At 38.6% G+C, this 16,933-nt stretch overlaps 1 protein-coding gene across 1 annotated transcript in view; it reads left to right on the plus strand.

The window, feature by feature from the left end:
- KCTD8 (potassium channel tetramerization domain containing 8) overlaps positions 1–16,059 on the plus strand; it is a gene marked incomplete at its 5' end in the record, with an annotated part of 207,278 nt that extends 191,219 nt beyond the window's left edge. Inside the window, one exon of the mRNA XM_081086407.1 lies at positions 14,700–16,059. Within this exon, the coding sequence (XP_080942533.1) occupies positions 14,700–15,160 (461 nt within the window). The 3' untranslated portion in view covers positions 15,161–16,059. The remainder of the gene's footprint in view (positions 1–14,699) is intronic.
- Positions 16,060–16,933: the final 874 nt, after the last annotated feature.

The raw sequence follows: 16,933 nt of genomic DNA on the forward strand, positions 1-16,933 counted from the left end.
TTTTAGGTTGGCTGTTTTATGAAAAAATTAAATCAAGTATGGGTATTGTATTCTATCTAATGTTTTGTTTATATAGTGTGATAATTACATTATTTTCTCATTTTTTTTATCTTGCATTATATGTTTTATGGTGAAGAACTGTCTCTATTTTTGAAATAAACATTACTTGGTTATGATACATTATCCTTTTGATAGTTTATTGGATTAAAGTTGTATAAATTGTATTTAAGATTTTTACATCCAGTTTCATAAAGTAGATGGATCCCCAATATTCTTTTCTGTATGTATTTTTTCTTTGGATTGGAGGTCAGAGTTATTGATGCTTACAGAATTGGTTAGGAATTTTTCTTTCTCTTATTTTCCATTTCTTGTTTCAGTTTGTATAACATACATCTTATCATTTCTATAAAACCATTTGGATATGCTTGCTTATTAGATTAGATCTTGAAGATTCCTTTTGTCTCTTTTATTAGTTTACTCCAGGCTTTGGATTCTATTGAATCATTCTTTTTTATTTTTTTCCTGTGAGTGTGTGTGAAACTAATGTGTTCTCTACTCTTCTTTAGACTGATTCCATCTGCTTTGTGTCACCCAGAATTTCCCCAAGATCTGTTCTGTTAGTGACACTTTTCTTGTTTTGTAGCAAAGGCAAGGATTGAATTCATTCATTCTCTCTCTCTGCACACCCCCGCCCCATTAAAATTTAAAAGGTTTTGTAAGAGATTGGGAAATACAAAAAATGGCCTGACATTTTTATTCAATCTCCTCCATTTCCTTTCCTGTCCCTTTTGGGCTATATGCACTAGAGTAGGAAATGCTCTGTAATCTTGATGCCCTATTCCCTGGTGATTCTATAAAAATAGAGTACTAAAAAAAGTGATGTGAATGTGATTCATTTCCCTTATAATTGCTTTGAGTTTTTTGGAATGTACTGTGCTAAAAGGTAATATTTTAAATAGAATACATACTACCAAAAACAATATTTTTCTTATTGATAAAGTAGTTAAAGCATAGAGCAATTTAGACACATAATACTGAAGATTTTTATTATAAAGTTTTTTTTCTAGTTAAATGTATGTTTTTATTATAAACAAAACTGACAAAATTGGATAGAACAAAACCAATAAAAAACAAACAGCCATTCTTATTTTCTTTTTGATCTACAGATCAAAAAATCAGAATTATCTCAGCCTTCAATATCTTTGGCTTTGACCTTGCTGTTTTTCAGGCAAAATAGTTCATAGTCTAGTAAAGGTAAATGGATCAGCCAGCCATTCAAGCAAAGGAATTCTGAGTCTTCAGTCTTCATCTCAACATCTTTTCTTTTTCTCTCTCTCTCTCTAATGCCAATATGCAATCACAATTGTATTAAAATCAATTATACTGTAAATCACAATTTCCAATTAATTAGTGATCTTTATATAGTATGGTCCTTGTAATTGAGTAATGGTAGCTCTAGTTTAGTTCCTTGTTATGGAAATGTTTGCCCTAAAAGGAGTGCATATATTTGAATTTTTTATTCCAATTGTACAAAATTTGTATCAGTTTTGTAAAGTAAACAGAAGGTGGCCACCCCAGGTTACCTTCACTGAACTACATAAAGTCAGCGCACACTATTCATTTTTGTGAATCCTATGTTCTCAGCTCTTTCTGGAGACCCATTCAACATGCATCATTCGGGGAGCACTCTCGAGTCCTAATGCCTCATGTAGTAAATGATTGTCTATCTTCAAGCTTTGAATGAATAATCATTAATATATATTGTAATTAAACATGGATTTCCAAATGCATCCCCAGTGCAAAGGCTTCCTTTACATGGCCACTTTGCTTGATCCACATAAAAGGTGTTACCAGTACATCATTTTATCTTAAATGGTTTCATTAGCATCACTGCACAATTTTTTGCTTTTAATCTTTAAGGCTTTCATGTCAGAAGGGGAGATTGATGATACTGCTGCTATTGAAAGATGAGGTTTAAAGTAAAATGCACTATAAAGTGATATGAACAGTTCAAGGCATCTCAACTCTGACAGAACTGACTCATTATTTAATTAGACTCTGAAAGCTCTTTGCAAAAAATGTCTGGCCTTATGTCAGGACCGTTCTTGATCAAGAGGTGAATATCATCGAAAGGTTCAATCTTAAAGGTGCCCTATTGTACAAGTATAATTCTGATATCTTAGAAATTATAGTGCCTGACTAGTCATGAATCCAAATGAGTCTCTCATTTTCACTGTTTCTTCCCTGCTATAATTCTACATCATCTTATGTATTTTTCTAATTATTTTTGGCCTGGCCAGTGTGACTCAGTGGTTGAACATGGACCCATAAACCAGGAGGTCATGGTTCCATGCCCAGTCAGGGCATAAGTCCAGGTTTCAGCTTGATTCCCAGGAGCGGATGTGCAGGAGGCAGCCAGTTGATGACGTTTCTCTCATTAATGTTTCTATTTCTCTATCCTTCTTCCTCCCTCTCTCTCTAAAATCAATAAAAACATATTTTTTAAAAAAAGTCTAATTATGTTTACCCTGTAAATTTTATGGTAGAATTTATATCCTAAATATATAATTTTTTTCTTTAAAAAAATACTTGTTTCTCGACCAGTACCTATCCAATCAAAGTAAGAGGTTTGTTTTTAATTTTTATATACACCAAAAAATGCATTGTAAAGATACTGCCAATTAGCATTTGTTTTGAAATGTGAAAATCTTAAGTTTGATAAACCAAAGTTGCTTGGTTAAAGTGGTTTGGTCCCAGTAGTGGCCACAAGGAACTGAGTTAGAAAGCACAGTCCACATTTTCATATGTTCAGTCTTTTTTATTTACTTTTTGTTAAAATAGTCAGACATGATGTAAAATCATCCTTTATTTCAAATGATCTAAAGAAATTCTAACTCTCAGGTACAATTATGCACTTTTATCCCAAAATGTTTATAGATATGCACCTTAGTTTAATTTTATCAGGAATTAAAATTCATGAGTAATTTTAGCTCTCCTGTGGCATTTCAGGGGAGCTGGCATGGTCAGGATATGTGAGGCATTGTGTCTCAGAGCCTAAGTCAGCACAAACTCAGGAATCTGACAGACCTCCCTTTGAATCTGTCTCTTTCAAATGTGACCTGCCAAGTTATATAACCTTCTAAGTCTCAGGTTTCTCATGTGTAACATGGGCATCATAGGCACTGAGCCTTGCAAAGTTATTGTTAGAACTACATGAGTAGCTACGGGTAATGCACTTAGCGTGGTTTTTGGCCCATAGTAAGTGTTCAATGAACATTCCTTACTTGCACTCATTTGGTAAAATATGAACTAAGTAAAACTGTTCTGGTTGCATTACTTTGTTTGCCTCTCTAAACTCAGGAAAAGATGACACAAGGTGACATGTTGCCTTGGGATGGTATGAAACACTTATTTTACTATAAAACATCGTGATTCTGAATTTAACCACACTGACATAATAAAGTACAGAGTGTGTGTGTGTCTTTGCGTTTACCTTGCATCCCTATCTACTTTTGGAGACAGACCTTCTTCCCCAGGACACAGGAAAGGATCAGCATCTTAGTCTAGGACCATCATTGTGCCTTCGCCACCCTAGTCACAGGTTCTAAGGCACGTCGGGGGGCACATGTCCCTGTTAGTCAAATAAAAGACAATCCCCAGGATTTCCTAAATTATATATATATTTCTATTATAAAGATTTACTCACAAATACACACTGATTATATTTTTTATGCCTGACTCATTAACTTCCTTCAGCTTTGGTGGTTGATAATATTCCTTGATGTGTAGCCGCATCACTCCAACTGACTCTGTGGTCACATTGCTTCCTCCTCCTATCTGTGCATCAAATATCCCTCCAATTTCCTCTTATGAGGATACCTGTGGTTGATTGGGGCCCAACTAGAAAATCCAGAATAATTTCAAGATCTCAAAATCCTTAATCATCTGCAAAGACTTTGTTATATAAGGTGACATTTACAGTTTCCAGGGATTAGGATCTGATATCTTCTCTGAGGCCACTATTGTAAGGCTCTTCCTCATGCTTGACTTGACTTAAAACCGCTTGAGGAGAAAGGTTCCATAGTTTTATTCCCTCTTAAGCAGGATTAGAAAGGGATTCTTGCAGACACCTTTGACCTAGCGAGCAGGTGTCAGAACGTCACTTCAAGCACAGTTTTGATATTTGCAAAGGCCGAGCATTTGTTCCAATGGTCACACAACATGAGATTGAACTCTGCTGTGAGCATGTACATTCCCATTTTGTACTTGCCGAAGTGATTGTACACTGAGCTGCCTCCAAAATAGGCCCTCTTATAAATCTCAAAGTGGATAGAGGTGGCACTCATGTTAAATAGTCTGACAGCGACAGAAAGTGGCATCTCGCTGACCTTGTTGGGAGTACTTGAAAACCTTTACAGGCAGGCAGGCACTCAAGATCTGAAGAGATCTGACAAATAACAGTCCCCTCAACTATGACTTTCTGCCTGCACTTGCTGCCGCTCCCAGAACCCCAGCGTATTAGCCTGTGTGTGTGTGTGTGTGTGTGTGTGTGTCACCAAGCCTTTTTTCTCAGGTTTGAGACAGCTGTTTAGTATTTTATAACAGGCACTGATAATTTACAACCAGCATGGTTTTATGTTCATATAAATTTGTTATACACAGCACATTGTACGTGCAACCCCAATTTGTATTTACAGAATGCCTTGTTTTCCCCTCCTGAGCCATCAGCCCTGTTGTAGATACAAACTCTCATTAATCTTTGCCATGCACCATGTAGGTTTTCCAATCCACAGCTTATGGATGCGGAACAAGTTAGAGTAGGCTTGTATTCACGAGCTTGAAGAACAGATAAATTGTCCGTTTCATACTGCATGTGCCAGTGAAAAGAAAGGTCATTGGAAAATATGTGGCAAAAACCACAACAACCCTCTGACAATATCAACAATAAGCAACGGTAGAGTCAGAAGTGGGAACCTGGGAGTGAGCACATCTTAATGCCAGGGTTTAAAAGGAGCCTGGCATCTGTCTGGTTTTGTTTTTTTTGTCTGTTTTTCTTTTTAAACACAAAAATGGTGAATGTGCCATAGAATCCTGGCTTCCATGAGATCAGTTTTAAATGTAGACCTCTTGCGACGGGTCTATCACCATGTTGCAAGTGCTAAGATTCCTGAAAAGACAAGTGAACACCTAATACCTTTTCTACTAGACATAAGTAGGTGCAAGTATCACGTAATCAGTAAATCATATGACGTAATCAGATAATCCTGTGAGATAAAATTCTTCAGTAGATGAAAGGGATTGTTTTTCCTCATTATTTATAGTAACTAAATATTTTTATTTCTTTTCAATAACAGAAAAGGGATAATATAAGGACCGTCCCCAAAGAATATTTTTACTAACTAGAATGACTGTGAGGTCCTTCTTATAGATTTATAGGTAACCAAAAAAGGCTCATCTTTTCTCCTTTTTTTTTTCTTGGTTACACCTTATAAGCTCAATTATACTTGGGTTTATCTTTTTTTAGTTAAAACAAAAAAAACCACAAAAGAACTTCTTTGGGGCTAAAACAATTCCCTTTGTGCTTAGACATTTTTTAGTATATAATACTGATTTCATTTAATTTAGTAAATGAATTGTTATGAACCTAGTCGTGGGAGGGGGTACACCAGGAAATCCAAAGGTTAAAAAAAACTCACAAAAAAACCCCTCTGTTCCAGAGTGACTAATGTAGTTTGTATCTGTGTTAGTGTGTTTGTTTTGTGGAGCAGGACATACAGAGATATGTTAAAATTAGTACAGAAATAACTATTCCTAGACAAAATAGCCTTAATACTTTGAGATACATTCAAACATTGTGCTATGGGTCATTAAGAGAGTGAGAACTCACCAGAAATTACATCCAAATGTGAGCATGGAAGATTTTATGCTGAAAGCACTGTATGGAGTGGCTTCGAAGGGCATGGAAGCAGGAAGAAATACAATCCAGATGGAGGGAAACAGGCATGGATAAGGCAAGGCATTTCCCTGAAATAACAAGTGTCTTTGGCTGCTCTGTGGGGGAACACTGCAAGATGGGCTGGAGTGATAAAACCTGAGGACAGTCCTCAATGCCAGAATGTGGCACTCAGATTTCCTTTTGCAGAGGAACTCTTTAACAGGTTTATGTACAAGGAGGGACTTAAGGAATTAGACTATGGGATGTTTATATGGCAGTGGTGTGGAGAATGGTTTGAAGGGAGACTAAAGTGGAGTCAGAAAACTGGTTAAGAGACACAGTAAGAAATAATGAGAAACCTCTTGTGACTGGTGAACATAGGGACATAAGTGCGGATCTAGATTGAAGAGCCACTGCAAGGTTAGAATTACAAGACCTGGAAAGTAATGGGAAATAAAAGATGAATCCACTGGGTAGCCAAAGGTGACCTTGAATATCATGCAGAGAATGGGAGGAAGGTGGTCAGATTACTTTTGAAAACCTCCTCCACTATATGTTCAATTAAATGTATATTCTCTCACACTTTTCCTAATGCTATATTTGCTTATTCCCTTTGTTAGCGTCTTTGACTCAGTGATACAACAAGTCAGCCTCCTGAACTGTATGATACAAAGAAACAGAGGACACAGCCTTTGCCTCGTTGAAATGATAACCTTTTTGAGGAAGGTGGGACACCAGACGTGTGTGGCTTTGGGATGGGCATCTGTGTGGGGAAGATGGGAACAGTCCTACTGCTCTGTGCTCACTTAGCTGAATATTTAGTAACATAAAAGGGAGCAAATACTAAGTACCAAATGAATTGTATAGTCAGTAGCAGATTCTATAGGAATTCCTAGCAATGACAAACATTTTATTATTTTGGTTAGTCAATTACTATGATCAAGGCTTCACAGTAGGCTAGAAAGGCACAGTTTCTGCCTTCAAGAGATTTACAGTTTAGGACCGGGAGACACATTTAAGTGAATAGTACAGTAAAAATGAAGAAGTATAAGGATAATCAGAAGAATGTGTTAGTGATCAATCATGTCAGGATGAAAGGAAGGAAGACCGCAACTTCTTTCTTTTGTTAAGTTGCATTTCGTTGTTTCCTTTCTTTCTTATATCCCTTTATTCATAAAAGTGGTTAAGTAGGGACTACATATAAATTAATTTTTATTTATTCCCATAGCCTTTTTACTCTAAAATGAATGCACCTTCTGTATGACTGTTTGGTTTCAATTTACTATGAAAATGTATCTGATAAATTAAAAATGATTTCATTTCTTAGCTCAGTCCAAACACAATGTACTCCTGGCCCCTTCTTCATGTCCTAGTCAAACTTTAGTGACAGCTGCATTACTGTGCTTAGTGTGTGAGTGTGTGTGTGTCCTTGCTCTTGTCACTAACACTATGCCTGGTACCAAGTAGGTGCTTAACAAATGCTTATCTAATGAAAATTGAGTTTTTTCCCTTTTGATTTAAGTGCTTAAAACTCAAAGGCATGTAGTGCTAATATTTAAGATAGATTGATTCATTCTGTTCAAGTACCACATAAACATTCACACACTATTGAGTTTAATACTATTAAAGGGCAATTTCCCTCCTGAGAATTGTGCCTGTTGCAGAAATATTTTACATATCCAGTCTTTTTTTTTTATCATCACTAGGCAGGTGAAAAAATAAATGGTTCTCTCAAATGTGCAGTTGTTCACATAGACTTCCCTTGGAAATGCCTGTGTATTTCAAGAAATGATATGAAAGAACACATTGAAGGTCCCCACACTCACAACTAACTAGAGTCAGTGTCTTTTTTAAAGACAAAAATAGTAACAATTAAATTCTTTACTACACTAGCCACCCAAAGGACTTAGAAAAGCTATTATGTCCTCCTTTTTATGTCACTGTAATATAACCCAATCAAATTAATTGAAAGCCCTGTTTTTCCCAATTTTACAAATTTGGTCCATTGTCCTTCAAATTATTTTATTTAGTTTAATGTAATGTTTTTACTGTTGCTTTAAATTCACATGTTTTCATAACTTAAAAGAGCTTGTGTGTTTTATTGCCTCAAATAAGTTCCTTTTAGTACATGAAAACGTAATGCTTAATAATCTCTCAAATCTGTTATGTAGATCTTTACAACGAAATTACTTTGACAACAAAATTGCTTTGACATTATCTCCTTTCTTATTATAGCCATGTGACAGTATTACTATCCTTATTTTATTTTAATAGATAAAAAACTGAGACTGAAAATAGCTAAGAGACTTGCCTGCGATTCATTTGTTCATAAGTACCATGTACAGAAGCAGAATTAAAATGGAAGTATTTGTATTCCTCATTCAATCCTCTCAATCTAATCTAATAAAAGAGAAACATGCAAATTAACCATACCTTTGCTATGCCTCAAGCCACACCCACCAGCCAATCAGAGCAACTATATGCAAATTAGCCCAACCAAGATGGCGGCCGGAAGCCATGGAGCTGGAGCAAGCAGGAGGCTTGGTTCCTCTGGCGATGGAGGAAGCCAAGCTTCCCGCCTGCCCTGGCCAGCTGTGGCCTCTGCTAAAGGCAACAAAGTTTCAATTATAAAAGATAAATAAATCCCAGATACCTCCTTCCAGCCAGCTTCCACTGGGAGCTTGGGTGGTTGGGGGCCATGGCCAGCCTGCAAACAGCCATCAGCCCCTCACTCAGGCTGGCCAGGCACCCCAGGGGTGACCCCCACCCTGAAGGGGCTGTGGTCAGCCTGCAAACAGCAATCAGCCCCTCACCCAGGCTGGCCAGGCACCCCAGCAGGACCCCCTTCCCTAAAGGGGGTGTGGCCAACCTGAAAAAAGCCCTCAGCCCCTCACCCAGGCTGGCCAGACACCCCAGCAAGACCCCCACCCTGATCTGAGACACCCTTCAGGGCAAACCAGCCAGCTCCCACCCATGCACCAGGCATATAATAAAAGGGTAATATGCAAATTGACCCCAATAGCAGAATGACTGGGAATGACTGGTCACTATGACACTCACTGACCACCAGGGGGAAGATGCTCAATGCAGGAGCTGTCCTCTGGTGGTCAGTGTGCTCCCACAGGGGGAGCCATGCTCAGCCACAAGCCAGGCTGATGGCTGCCAGCACAGCAGTGATGGCGGGAGCCTCTCCCGCCTCCTCAGCAATACTAAGGATGTCCAACTGCAGCTTAGGCCTGGTCCCCACTGGCAAGTGGACATCCCTCAAAGGCTCTTGGGTTGCCAGAGGGATGTCTGACTGCCAGCTTGGGCCCGATCCCCCAGGTAGCAGGCCTAAGCCAGCAGGTGGACATCCACCGAGGGGTCCCAGACTGCAGGAGGGCACTGGCTGGGCTGAGGGACCCCCCCGAGTGCACAAATTTTTGTGCACCGGGCCACTAGTATTTAGATAAACAAATATGCCATACTATGTCCAAATAACACTGGGTACTTATGCTGAATAATAATAATTGACATTTTGAGCAAGTACCCATGCAAGATACATCCTAAGTACTTTACATGTGTTGACTCATGTAATCTTTGTCACAACTCCATGAAATTTAAACTTAAGTAAACAGAGACCCTTCCCAGTGAGCATGGCTCAGTGGTTGAGCATTGACCTACGAACCAGGAGGTCACGGTTCCATTCCCAGTCAGGGCATATTTCCAGGTTGCAGACTCAGTCCCCAGTGTGGGGCTGCAAGGGCAGGAGGCAGCCAATCAATGATTCTCTCTCATCACTGATGTTTCCTTCTCTCTCTCCTTCTCTCTTCCTCTCTGAAATCAAGAAAAATATATTTTTTAAAAAGGAAGAAAATAGAGATGCAAAGAAGGTGAGGATGTGAGCCCAGCCAGTCCACACTGTCCTGCTTTAGGCACCATTCTTATTGCTGTCATTGCTGACAAGAATAGACTTAATGAAACAAATGTGAGTCAATAATGTCTTCTAGGACTACTCTTCCCACTGATTAACTTTAAAAAGTTATCCTGGAGCTTGTAATTCTGTGAAGTACTTTAGTGGAAATTGAATTTGTTTCCCCATTCTAAAAGGTAATTTTTATTAATGGTAACTCCTTAATATTTTATATTTAATATCTGATTAGAATTTTACTGCCTGGAAAATCCCTTCTTATGTATTATACTAGAGGCCAGTGCATGAAAATTCATACACTGGAGGGGGTGTCCCTCAGCCTGGCCTGCCCCCTCTCACAGTCCGGAAGCCCTCAGGAGCAGGAGGCAACCCAGCAATCAGGGGAAGGCGATGCCCCCATCACACCTCTGCTGCTGCCACTGCTGGTAGTGCAAGCCTCGGCCAGCCCTGGTTACCTGAGCCTCAGGCAGCCCTAGGTGGCTGGGCAGCTGCCATCCTAGGCTTGCCTGTGCCTCGGGCCGGCCCTGGGCGGCTGGGGGGCTGAGGGGACTGGGCACCACCATCTTGTGGCTGTGGGTGCCGCCATCTTTGAGGGTGGGGCAGTTAATTAGCATATTCCCTCCTTATTGGTTGTGGGCGCTGCCATCTTTGCGATGGTGTGAGGGTCAATTAGCATATTCCCTCTTTATTAGATAGGACACTTTAGAACTCTACAACTTTATTACATTAATGAACTTAGGGGCCAATCCCAAAATTTTAACCAGTAAGGACAAAATAGTAAAGAGGCTACGTGACCAGCACAATAGGACTTGGTAAGTGCACCAAGTTCAAACCCATTTCTTCCAAGGCTCTTCCCTCATTGAAGAGAAATGTGAGCATAATAAAAATGTGTGTATGTGTGTGTGTGTGTGTGTGTGTGCATGCCCATGCATGTGCATGTGCATGTGGTAGGTGCAGAGACTTATTTTCATGAATAAATTGTAATGCCATTAGGCATAATAACTGTATATAATTTATTTAGCTAAAGCATGGAATTTATGAAACTCTGTATTCTCCCTAGGGTATGTCATTAAGCATTCCCTCCCAGTGAATACAAACAGAAGGAAACATTTGATTTTGTATTATCTAGGACAGTTTACCCTTGACAGGTCTGAGCTGCAACAGGTCCAGCGATACACAGATTTTTTTTTCAATAAATAGAAAAATACTGAAAATGCATTTTCCCTTCCTTATAATTTTCTTAATAACATTTTCTTTCCTCTGGCTTACTGCATATTGTAAGAATATAGTATATAATACATATAACATACAAAATATGTATTAACTGTTTATGTTACCAGTAAAACTTCTGGTAAACAGTAGGCTATGAGCAGTTAGCTTTGGGTGAGTCAAAAGTTGTGCATGGATTTTCAACTGTGTGGGGGGTGTCCCAAACCCCTACATTGTTCAAGGATCACCTGTGTCCTCCTTCTGTACTGTCTTCCACTCGGATGTTACTCTTTTTTTGCCTGGTGTTTCTGTCTAATGCTCTACCCCGTGCCTATCAACATGAAATTATTTCTCATTTCTCATTTCTCCTTAAATATAAATTGGTTTTCTCAGGTATTTGCAGTTTAATTCCTTAGTCATTAGTGGGAATGAAAACTGTCGATTTCTCTTTAGGGATTTCTGGTTAAAGTAATGCAGAAGATTGACAGAAAGGACGGAACACATTTATTTGTATCCTATGTCTCACTAGGCTTGTGGGCGTCACACTAGCGTGGATCACATTCAGCCATAACGATAATGAGATAAACAGATGCTTCAGCTCCTCCAACCACACCAACCTCTATGTAAACATGTACATACAAACCCTTTGGCAAATGTAAAATCTCTAGAGATGGGACTGAACACCTGTCAGAATTTTTTAAATGACAATGATATACTCTGATTGTTGTGCATTATTTTGCTAGACCCTTTGTATGGTATTTCATTTAATCTCAAAATAACCGCATGAAGAAAGTACTAATACCCATTTTACAGATAAGGGAATTGAAGCTTAGAGGAGCTAAGTATGGCTCCAAGGCCATGAGGTTGTTTGCTAGGGAGCTAGAATTTGATTCCAGGTCAAAACACTTTCAATATTATTGCCACAAAGACTTGGTACCACTAAGAACTGATCCTACAATTAACAGACACCTAGTTATTGGAGAAGATGGTTGGGGACCAGTGTGGGTCTGTCAGACAGGGCTCTGGAGGAAAGAGAAAGCACATTGAATTGGGTGATTTGAGAAAAGTTGACTATTGACATTATGCATTAATGTGGGCAATACCCTCAGGCCAGTTACAATGACATGGTTAACATGGGTAGGCCTGAAGATGTGAGCCTCATTTTAATGGGATCTGGAAAGAAGGGTGACAGAGGGAGGGAGAGAGAAAAGAAAAGGAGAGAAGTGAGAAGGAGGTAGAGAAAACTGCTGACCAGGGATGTGCCTCTGGGTCCAGGGAGCCAACCAGATGACAGAATTTCTGGGGTGAGACATAGTGTTGTGAGTCTTTGCCATTGAATCCAACTGAAAGCCAGAAGGCAAGGGGTTCTAAGGGCATAGCTTGTGCCCAACCAGCACAGAGGATAAAGCAGGGTTCAGAATGCCTCAGGGTAAGTAAATCAGCCAGGGATGTGAGAAGTGCACCTCATTCTTTCCCTCCCCTCAGGCTCACCTCCATTCTCTTTTACCCTGGAATTATTGCCCTTGCATAATTCTCCCCAAGGAAATAGACAGGAAACAAGATTAAAAGACTGAGGATAAGATTTAAACCAGCCACCGCCATGGAAGCATAAATGTTGCTATTACACCTCTGGACCTGGAGAATATTGCTACTTTGTAGAATTAAGTAATGTACTCTCTGTTTTTATAATGTCACTAGAGGCCCAATGCGTGAAATTCATGCAAGAGTAGGCCTTCGCAGCCCCGGCTGCCTGGATCCCTCCCTCACAGCCACTGGTGGCTGCCTGGATCCTGCAGCTGCAGCCCCAGCTTTGTTCCAGAAGGACGACCGGAAGGATGTCCACTCTAATTAGCATATTATGCTCTTATTATTATAGATGGCAGAGACTGAAAAACAGCTGCTGCTTTTGTTTTCTTTAATCCATGATTGCAAATGCTTCTGAAATGTACTAGTGCACTTTTGTACTAAGCATTTATAAACATCACCATTTGTTTTAGGTATACTCTATTGCAGAAAAAGCAGGTATGAAATAATGGCTAGGCCTTCCCTCAAATAGGTACATATTCTTTAATAAGGTGTTTAGGACTTTTTTGTTTGTTTGTTTGTTTGTTTGGGGTTAATTGAGATATAGTTTCCATACAGAAAAGCTCACCCATTTTAACTATGTAATTTTGTCAGTTTTCACAAATGTGTACATTCCTGTGACTAACAGTACAATCAAGATACAGGATATTTCCATCATTCCAAAAAGTTCTAAAGCTTTTTAAATCTTTAATCCAACTCAACTGAATTTTTGGCATCAACTTTTGTTTTTTCTGATTTAAATAGGAAATTGATGTTAGCACCCAAACAGTAAGTTGCAAATAATAGGTGCTTTGGTAAAAAATATTTTTGTTAGTTTGTTTTCCCACCCTTCTTAGTAATACAACTACTCATACTGGTTATGAATTCACTGCACATATAATAGGCTTAGAAAAGGTTCATAATTTTGGCTGCACATTGAAGTCACCTGAATCTGTTAAACGGCCCAATGGTCAGGTGGCATCTCATTAAAGCAGGACATCTTGGATTGATACCAAGGCATCAATAATCTAATCTTTCCAAGTAATTCCATATGTGGCTCAGGTGAGTCCCTATGAATTAGACCAATTTTTATCAACTCTGCCTACACAATAGAACCCCCTGGGACAACTGTTCAAAAATACTGATGAATCTCCCATTCTGACTTATGTAACTTGTTCATAAAAGTTGACTAAAAAAGCCAAATTTGGGTAATTTAATATTTCTGAATGGTTAAGCCCCAGTTAATCAGGTTTTATTATAGTTTTGGGTATGTGGTGGTGTTCAATAAATGTTAAATAGATGTCCTAATATCACAGCAGAGGCGAGGGAGAATAAAATACACTCTCTCTTGGAAATGAACTGTTTGTGTATTTGAAATAATTATCTTAGCAAACTATCACTTTCTGAAAATTGTCCTCCTAGGTAATTTACCTCAAATGGTAAGCCTTGTATTTTAAGAGAACACTGTATTTCAACTATACTTTTTTCACCATAAGAGTAGGCACATATATGTCTACAGCACTTGCATAATTCTCCCCCAAGGAAATAGACAGGAAACAAGATTAAAAGACGGAGGATAAGATTTAAACCAGCCACCCCCTGGGAAGCATAAATGATGCTATTGTGCCTCTGGGCCTGGAGAAAACTGCTACTTTATAAAAGTGAGCAATGGTACTCTCTGTTCTTATAAAGGCAGAATGAACAGCCAATGTTGGTAGCTAGAACAGAAATGAACTAAGTGTCTAATGACATGGTTACGGAATATTTACATGTGATATCTTTTTCAGATTTCAGGAAATAATACCTGGCAAAAATCTTTTATCATAAAGTTATGGATGACCCATTATGGCAGAAGTGTTCCTTAGGCAAACCTCCCAAACTTTATGTTATAAATAATTAATCAGCATGCTGCGTATTTGAAGGTAGACTAACAACACTGAGTGTTGTATTTAATCCCTCAACAAACAGCATTTTTCTTAATATAAATATTCTTGGTTTAAAACAAAAAAGAAATAAAGTTTATTTAATTTGACTTTTTTTCACTTCTCATTCAATTGTTCTACTCTTTTTTATCCTTTTTAGGGCCATCTCAGAAAATGGTGTCACCCAAACAAGAACATGAAGACAGGAAACATGACAAAGTCACAGATAAAGGAAGTGAAAGTGGGACTTCCTGTAATGAGCTCTCCACCTCCAGTTGTGACAGCCACTCAGAGGCGAGCACCCCCCAGGACAACCCAGCCAACGCCCAGCAGGCCACAGCTCACCAGCCTAACACCTTAACCTTGGATCGCCCCTCCAAAAAAGCACCTGTGCAATGGATGCCCCCACCAGACAAACGCAGAAACAGTGAACTCTTTCAGACACTCATCAGCAAGTCCCGGGAAACCAATCTTTCCAAAAAGAAAGTCTGTGAGAAGCTCAGCGTAGAAGAAGAAATGAAAAAGTGTATTCAGGATTTTAAAAAAATCCACATTCCAGATTATTTTCCAGAGCGGAAACGCCAGTGGCAATCCGAACTGTTACAGAAGTATGGGTTGTAGTGATGATCACATTCCTACAGTGTTGCAATGACATTCAATGTTTACTCCAGTGTCACTACCTGACTGTGTCTTAACAATTGTCAGTGTGATTCTTGCTGCTCTTCCGTTTCGTGAGCTGTTAATGTGGGACAGTATTTCCTTTCATTCCTTTTTGTTGTTGTTGTTTTTAGAAATATTTACAAAAAGAAAAGAAGAACACCAGTAAATGTTGAATCAAAGTGGTGTGTTTGATTCGAACCATTTTTCAAGGATGAAAGTACAATGTGCATGATCAAGAAGCTTAGAATCTTGATTTTTGAACTGTGGTCAACTGGATATGTTTGTCGTTTTGTAACTCACTAAAAAGAAATCATCATATCACTCCAACTAAAAGGACAATATGGATGAAGCAACATCAAGTAAAATGTTAGATGATGGTTTTGGGACCCAAATCCAAAACTGTTTATCTGTTATTGCAATAAAACAAGTATTATTTTTGCATGAGCACAATGTTACAAGTAAATCACAAGACATAGGGAAGGTCTGTTTGTTATTTGGAAAGAAAATATGTTATAAAAAAATAAAGCAAAAAAAAAGTTGTTTCAGGCAAAGCCTGTTAATGTAAGATGTCTAGGAAATTGGGTTTTGTTTGTTCTAGATCTGTGATTTTTTTGGTGTGTATGTGTATGGTGTTCTGTATGTTCAGATGGTGTAAATATGCCTTATACTATTGTGTTATGGCACTGACATTCATATATTAATGCTAGTCATGATTATTTCTGTGAAATGAGTTCTTACATCAGGCTGTGAAAATTGGTATAATGATGCTCTGAAAGATCCTACTATCATATTAATCAAAATCACTGAGGGAAATGGTAAAAAGCTTTATGTATTTATTAAAAAAGGAAAATATATTAGAATTCCTTGGTTTCTATGGACTCTTCTTTTAAAATATTCAATTTTTACATTGTCTTCAATTTTTCTTTAAAATCACAAGTTAGAGAATGACATGTGCAGACTTAATGCTGACAAGTTAGAGTGTTAGTATAATTCAAAATGGAGCTAGATTCTGGTCCCGAGAGCCTTGGTATTGATTCACAAACTCTTAGCCCACAGAGAAAATAGCTTCACCTGAGAATGCACTAAACTTTTATTTTAGCTGACAATCAGATTGAAAGCCTCTCCAAAAACAATTGGGAAGTTACTTCTTACAAATTAAGAGACAAAGATGTCAACAGCAAGCTAAAAGGTTAACCTGAACAATAAGAAATTTCTTCCTGGCTGCACATGTAGAAACAAGTTTTCTTATCAGAAGCCACACAATTCTTGTCTTACCTTCCCCACCATAAGGAAAGCATAAAATCGTGAAATTTCATTTAAAAATAGACTGAAAGAGGATAAAAATAACATCAGGAATTATAGAGCTCAAACTTCTCTGTGGTTAGTTGGAGTAGAAGTTGAGAAGCACCGTGGATAATAGAGGGAGATAAGCTTTATTAACTCCAAACTTAAAAATCTACATTCATTTTTGGAGCTAGAGAAGCTGGTTACCCATAAACACTAACAAAGTGGCTCCATCTTAGTTTACCTTTCTTGGGCAAAAAATCACTTTCAAAGCTTAGTGACTTAAAAACAACCACCATTTCTGAGTGTGCCATTCTGAGGATGGGCAATTTTGGCTGATCTCCATTGGACTGCTCTTCCACTGGTCTTATCTGCGTTTACTCATCTGGGCAATCTGCTTCTCAGTTGTCAGGGGCCAACTAACCTATGGTGGCCTCGCCCATGGCCAGG

Source organism: Myotis nattereri (genome assembly GCF_964212035.1).
Source record: "Myotis nattereri genome assembly, chromosome: 1".
NCBI classification, from domain to species: domain Eukaryota; kingdom Metazoa; phylum Chordata; class Mammalia; order Chiroptera; family Vespertilionidae; genus Myotis; species Myotis nattereri.